The sequence below is a fragment of the Carettochelys insculpta genome, chromosome 13, assembly GCF_033958435.1.
Source record: "Carettochelys insculpta isolate YL-2023 chromosome 13, ASM3395843v1, whole genome shotgun sequence".
Lineage (NCBI taxonomy): Eukaryota > Metazoa > Chordata > Testudines > Carettochelyidae > Carettochelys > Carettochelys insculpta.
The window spans coordinates 8,366,675-8,374,427 of NC_134149.1; the positions used below are offsets into that span (position 1 = coordinate 8,366,675).

Here is a 7,753-nt window from a genome sequence, read left to right on the forward strand (position 1 = left end):
ATACATGTAACCAATTTACACATACTATTGAATGTTCTCTCTTGCATGCTTTTTTACTTTTCAGATTATCTTTAAACAGTGCCATTACACCACCACAAATCAAAGGATTACTCCAGTTCCACCAACTTAATTCACGTGCAAGATGAAGTACCCAGCTGAGGTACAAACACTGGTACCAGTTCTCTTGTGTTTGCTCTAACAAATCACAAGGAGACGAAAGTTTTGTATTTAAGGTATAAAACATATATGCCTCTTGAGGTTAAATTCAGTGTAACATGTGTCTAAAGCATCCCTTTGGCAATAGAGTTTGCAGTATCCCTGCAGGATTCCAGAGGGTATCCGCTTTATGTTGTAATATCTATTAAGGAAATTCTCCTCTACTTGACAAATCAGATGCAGCTACCAATAGATACCCTCGGATATACCTGCCTCTATGCCTACCAATATAATAGAGTATTCAGAAGTTAAAAGTCAACAAAAGGCACTTTCATCATTAAAGAACTGTCCTCTGTAAGAAAGAAGATTGCATGACCTATATTTTATTCAAAGCTGTTTGCTCTTCAAGGACTTGAAGGTAGTCAGGTGAACCTTGAAGTTTAGCTTTTAGTTCAAAATATTCACTCTTTCTTTGCTCTACCACAATTTTACTATGATTACCACCTATTAATGACTTCTTGATTTTTTTGTCCTGTTGTTTCTCTGGATAACGTATTTCAAAGCCACTGACCCCTATGCTGTTGTATTCCTTTTTACTTTCAAGAAAATTCTGAATAAATACATTGGAATCCCTCCCAGGAAACAACTCATCCAGTTCATCAATTGTACTAAGTCTTTTTCTGGTATCCATATGCAATAAATCCTTTTCCTTGTCAGTAATATTTCTCAGAATGACCTTTTGCCCTTGTGGATCAGCAAATGTGAAGCCTGTTTCGGATTCTTTTAAACCACACGTGTGACTTTTGCTCATCTGCTCAATGGTTTGAGGAATGAAGGGCTCTGAACCTAGTCCGTCCTTTTTGTTTGATTTATGGTTATGCTTTCTTAGATGCAGTTGCATGGAACTGCACTCTTGGTTCCCAAGTCCTTCGTGCTTTACCGTTGGTTTCTTGTTGCGCCGAAGGACAAACACAAGAAGGCAAAAAGCAACAAACACTGTTAAAATAAGCACAACTAGTATGCTTAAGATTAGGATGGACAATGGAACTGGGCCACCAGGGGGACTCCGAATTGGACCCAATGGTGTGGTAAAAGTGATAGCAGGCACAGGGCTAGTGAACAAAGCGGATGGCTTGTTTAAAAGTTTAGGACATAAGATCTCATTTTTGAGAGACTTCAGCTCAATGTTAGCAAACTGAACAGGTGTTTCACATTTTAATTCCTTCACCACAATACCGTCATTTAATTTTTCCAGCCATAGTTTTAAAGCAACTAAATCACATGTGCAGTCCCATGGATTACCTTCCAAATCAATTTGGGTAAGAGATTTTAGCTGATCAAGAACACCACTTACAGGTAAATACATGAAATGATTGTTCCTCAGATTCAGTCTAGCCAGTGGAGCACCAGCAAAAATGTAAGCTGGCAAACTTCTAAGAAGATTGTTGTTCAAGTAGAGCAACTGCAAATTTGGCATTAAGTCAAAGGTGCCTGCTAAAATTTCTTTGATAATGTTGTATTCCAAATACAGATATTGCAAATTGTGGAGACCGGCAAACATTTCTGGATTCAGCCGCTCTATCTGATTGCCATTAAGATACAATCGCCGTAAATTTGTAAGGTTATGGAAAACTGCCCCTTTGATTACTGCAATCTGATTGCTTCCTAAATGCAGTAAATCCAGCCCTTCAAAGTCAACAAAATCAGAGGTGTCCACATCCTTAATATAATTGCCATTTACATGCAGTTTCTTGGCATTTAAAGGTTTTGGTACAAGTTCGGCCAACGATTCTATATTTTTTTCTTGGCAGTTTACACTTAATCCCAAATCAGAAGGATGAGTTTTGCAAACACATGGGCTTGGGCAAGGAGTTAGAGGAGGCACCCTGGTCTGGTAGGATGCAATCTGACTGAGATTGCGATTAGAAAGTGCTTTCCCCGCTACTATTCCGGAGATCTTGGAAGGATTTGTCGTTTTGGGAGGCTTAGTGACTAATCTGTGCATTGACGTTTGTGTCGTGTGGCCATTAGGTGTGCTGTAACCAGGCTCCAGCTGGGATGGTGGCAGAATGCGGACATCAAAATCACTCCCAGTCCCCATAGAGCATAACTCTTGTTTATTGGTCTCCTTCAACAGCCTTCCATACAGGTCGCTGGGCGTTTCACAGATAGCTTCTCCAATGTAGATGTTATAAGGCATATTCTCCAGCCAGGCTTTCAAAGGCAACAGATCACAGGTGCAATTCCAAGGGTTATCTTCCAGCTGCAGCTCAACAACTCGCCCAATGTGTTCCAGCACACCAATGTAGGGCAGTTTCTGTATTCGATTCCCTCGTATATCCAGATGGGTTAGAGAAGCGAATCGAAAAATATTATCAGGCAGAAACGAAATCAGATTGTCATTAAGGATGAGGACTTTCAGCTTGTGAAGCTTATTGAAAGCTCCCCGTTCAATATACTTGATTAAATTGTAGTCAGCCTGGAGATATTCCAAGTTCTCTATGCCAAGGAAAGTGTCAGCTCGGAGAATCTTTAATTCATTGTTGTTCAAGTGCAACTGTTTTAGTGCACTGAGCCCCAGGAATGCTCCTCCCTCAATGTTCTGTAATTTATTGTTACCCAGTTGCAGGGACACCGCATGTGTAAAATTAAAAAACGTATTTGGATATAGAATAATTAGCAGGTTGCTTTGAAAGTTGAGATGGTAAAAATTAGACCAAGGAGGTTTGAGCTGATTTGGTCGGTAGACTGCAACCTTCTCGCAATTGACGTACAGTACGTTCTCCACTGACACACAAGCGCAAACATTGCAAATCTCCACCGAGACGTCAGGGTCTGCATTTGTAGAAGAAACTGGGGTTGACAAAACCAAAACGAGCCACAGCAACATCTTGTGATCAGCAAGCGATCTTATGCTCCTGAAGGTCACCGAATCTTAAGAAGAAAGAAAGGGAAGGAAAAAGAAAATATTTTTTTTCAGTTTCCATTCCAAAACAGTCATCAGGGCACATCATACTGAGCTACTGTATCTGACGAATATTATAGATAAACCACCACATGCAAAGTACAATGCCTGGGATTTTTCTTAACAACCTCACAAAACAATTAGATATACAAAGTGAACCTGTGCAGACACACGAACACACCAGAGGCTCTAACACATCATGGGTACATGACAAACATGCAGAACTCACAAAGTAGAAGAAGCAAAGCAGGCTTCAGTTTTTACTCCTATGAACTAGTCACAATTCTGTGCCTGTACTTGGGTCCCCACACATTTACACTTTGATGTTACCTATGGGGCTGAGCTCACACAAGCTGATGTGAGCAAAAAGAGCAGCCTTGCTCCGCTGCTGTGTCCACCTAGGCGACCCTCACTCGGCAGAGAGCGGGGCTGGCATGTTAACCAGCCAGACGCAGCAGTATCACGACTGGGCTTATTAAACCTGTGGGAAGAAATGCTCTCCAAGGCGGGCATGGAGACACCAGGCGCTGGCCATAAATCCTGCTGCTCCCTGCGCTGCTGATGGAGGAATCCGGCTGGGGCAGGACCATTCCCAGGGACAAGACCCTGCCTGCCAGTGCAAAGCCAGGTCCTAATTCGCCCCCTGACATCCCCAAACCCGGTCAGCAACTTCGCGGGAGACGCGGAGCCGATTTCCCCGGCTCCTTCCCAGGGCGGCAGCTTGCAGGAGCCCCTCGCAGCCAGCCGGGCCGTGCTCAGCTGCCATCTTTCACGCGGCGAGCTGAGCCCCTGTGTTTCCCCCGGCGGGAGGCTTCCAGCCGCAAGGAGCCGATCGCCGCGGCCGGCGGGAGTTGGAAGGGGCTGCGGGAGCCCGCGGCCGGAGGAGGGGCCCGAGCTGGAGGGGAGCACAAGGACTGGGGGGAGGCGGGTGCGGGGCAGAGGTAGGGGGAGGGGAGGGGAGGCCGGGGAGCCGGGCGGGCGCTGGGGGCGGCCGGGGGCGATGCAGCGAGCCGAGCCCCACGTGCTGGCCTCTCCCGGCTCCGGTCCGCAGCAGCCGGCCCCAGGCGGGACCTACCCCGGGGGGGTGGGGGGATTCCGCAATGTTTTGCCGCAACCCTGTGGCCGCAGCCGGCTCCGCTCGGCCGGGGGCGCCCAGTGCCCGCGGCTGCCGCCGGGTGGAGGGACTGGACCCCTCCGACCCCCCCGAGTCATCCGCTTTGCAAAGTCCCGTTCCCCGCGGCCCCAGCCCCGCGCCGCGCACCGCCCGCCCCCCCGCCAGCCGGGAACTTGGTGCCGCTCACCCGGGGGCGCCGGGCTGGCAGCTGGGGGAGATCGCGCCGGGGCCAGCCCCCCGCACCCCGGGCCAGCCCCGCCCCGCCCCGCCCCGCGCCGAGCAGCCCCGGGAGCGCAGCGGGGGAGGTCTCCCGCCGCGGCTCCCACACTCCTACCTCGGCGAGCCGGCTCCGGCCGCGCGGCTGCTCTGCGGTTCTGCGCTTGTCTGTCGCTGCGTGCGCCGGACCTCTGCCGCTCCGCGCGCGCGCGCACACACACACACACACACACAGACACACACACACACACAGCCGAGCAACGCAGCGAGGTTCCCTCCCCGCGCGCGCACACACACGCACACAGACACACACACACAGAGCCGAGCAACGCAGCGAGGTTCCCTCCCCGCGCGCGCGCGCGCGCACACACACACACACACACACACACACGCACACACACACACACACACACACACACACACGCACACACACACACACACACAGAGCCGAGCAACGCAGCGAGGTTCCCTCCCCCTGCACACACGCACACAGCGGATTTACCCCTCCAGACCCAGAGCAACGGAAACACACTCAGTGCAACAGTCCACCCCCCACCCCCGCGTTATTCTTTACACGCTGAGTTTTCCCTTCCACCTAGACACAGCTTTCCCCTAGCAGACGTACAGCATCCCTCGCGCGCACACACACACACACACATGCATGCAGCAAGCCACCCCCGCCGTCTCTCTCTGTCTCTCTCTCTCTCTCACACACACACACACACACACACACACACACACACACACACACACACGGCACTCCTCCGAGGGAGGGAAGAGCCAGAGGCAAGGCAGGAACCAGGACTAACGCGACGCGGGTCTCAGAGAGCAGCACTAACACACAGCAAGCGAACGCCCCCCCCCCCCACACGCGCCCCCCGAAAAGTTCCCCCCGCAGCCGCCTCCTCGGTCCCCGTCTGGGGCCGGGACGCCAGGACCCCGCACCTTGGGCTGAGCGATGCCCAAGGGAGTCGAACGACCTGCGCTCAGAGTGCAACGCAGGCAGCGATCCTGCAGGGGGCCGCGCTGCAGCCGAGTTTGGAGGCGACAAGGAGGGCGCGAGGCAGTAGCTCCCCCTTACCTGCCGCTCTGCGAAGGCTTAGGAGCTGGAGGGTGAAGCAACCTGCCCAGGCATTGCGGGGCCTTCGGTTGGCACGTGTGTGGCTCTTGGCCGTCTCCAGCCAGGCAGAAAAGGGGGCATCCCTCCATCCCAGCACCCCCAGGGCATGCCTGTATCCCAGCCCCCAGAGTCACATGCTGCAAAGGAGGCAAACAAAATAGCTCACAAAGCCTCTTCCCTGACAATCAAACCCTCCCCGCCGCCCAACAACCCAGAGGCGGAAACAGAGAGGGCGCCCTGGGTAACACTGGGCACAGTGAATGGGGAGGGACACAACTGCTATAAGAGGACTCGCCAGCCTACCTCTCTTGTGGTACCACAGCAGTATGGGTAGCTCCTTCTTTGCACTTGGGTGGAATTCTTTCCCTGCCTAGGTAACAGCTGCAGTGTGATGGGGCGGGGGGGGGGGAAGGAGGGGAGCCTCCTTCTGATGCTATGCACTTGTGCAAATCAGATTCTGCTAATGAAGAGCCCCCATTTGCTTTACATTATATAAGATCATTCCAAGTGGTAATGGATATCGCAAACAATGTGGCACTGCTTTCCGAGGCAGAGGAATCAGTTCACCGAATGTGACCGTTATCAAGGGAGTTAAACTGTCCTACCCCCACCCACTTTGCTGCAAATGTTAACATAATTCAGTGGGAGAGAGAAAACTGCCTATGGAAATACTACACGCACTCCAGGTGTGTAGTAAGAGCTCTGGGCAGAAAAATTCAGAGATTGTAAGTGAGCAACTGAATTGCTTCATTGCTAGAAATGAAATCAGCACTATGCTCTGAAGGCTGACTGCATCTAATAGAAACAATTGTGGAATTTTATTTTGCATTAAGCGGATAGGCTGATATCTGAACACAAATATAGCTGACATCAGTGATTTGCATATCACAATAGAATTGAAGTAATCTGTGATTACTATTCACCCAATTAAAAACGGAAGTCTTTAAAATTCCAACTCCTTTAATTATCGAACCATTAACAAAACACTATTCTCATAAAAGGGAATGCATGCATATAAAAGGTCCAATTCACAAGTGTATGTGCATAGTTCCATTCAAATTTCCCAAATGTTTTATTCACCTACATATACTAGATGGGGAACTCAGTACTGCGAAAGAACACAGACAGTAAAACAAGGAAATAGTCTGGAAAAGCTACATGAAGTAGCTTCATACGTCTAAATGCAGGTATGAGGATCAAGGTTTTGGCTTTGTTCTCTCTGTCATTTTAAACCAGATGTTAGACCAATTCTTTGTTTCTTTAATAGGTCAAATTGCATGAGGCATATTTAGTATGCCACTACTCCAATTGTCATTCAAATACTTGGCTAGACACCTAAAAAAACCTTAGACCTATACAACAAAGAAGCAAGCTTCAAACTGTTAAAGCCTGAAATGAGTAAGCAGCTGACTAAAGGGAATTAAAAAAGCAATACAAACTTCATAGCTAAATTACTTTTGCTGTTTCCATTATGAAAGGCTACTGATACTGGTTTATATTGATGCTGTTGCAAATCATGTGTCAGAACAAAACTTAATATTTAATACAAATTCATTGTTAGAGAAGGATTTAACATATTTTAGAACTTTTTAAAGGTACTGCAAATCAAAGCAAAGAAAGCCCAAAATCTTTTAAAAGTGATTTCTGAGCTAGCACTAAACTATATAATGTCAGATCTGTTGAGAATTATTCCAGCGTTTATACATATGGCATAATATGTTTTGGTATTAAAAAAGAAGAAGAAATCAGAGCATAAGACCAAGATCTAAGACATAAAATGGTTACATCTTAGAATCATTGGGTCATTTTCTCCACCTAAGATATGTGCAGAATTCCTATTGACATCAGTGAAAATTCTCCACACAGACAGCTGGTAGAATATAGCATACACATAACAGAGACAGAAAGGGCAACTTGAGTTATCTGGTCTGAATCGCTGCACTTTACAAGACTACTTTGGACCACAGATCATTCCTGTGATGGAATCATAAAATCACAGAACTGGAAGGAATTTCAAAAGGTCATCAAGCTTGGTCCCCTGCACTCATGGCAGGACCAAGCACCATCTAGACCATTCCTGACAGGTATTTGTCTAACCCGCTCTTAAAAATCTCCAGTGATGGAAATTCTACAACCTTTCTAGGCAATTTATTCCAGTGGTTAGCCACTCTGACGGCCAGGA

General features: G+C 48.3%; 1 protein-coding gene across 1 annotated transcript; it reads right to left on the reverse strand.

The window, feature by feature from the left end:
- Nucleotides 1–355: 355 nt before the first annotated feature.
- Nucleotides 356–3,046, reverse strand: SLITRK4 (SLIT and NTRK like family member 4). The gene has a single exon (XM_075007799.1). It carries the CDS (start codon nt 3,044–3,046, stop codon nt 533–535), a length of 2,514 nt encoding a protein of 837 aa, XP_074863900.1. The 3' UTR covers nt 356–532.
- Nucleotides 3,047–7,753: the final 4,707 nt, after the last annotated feature.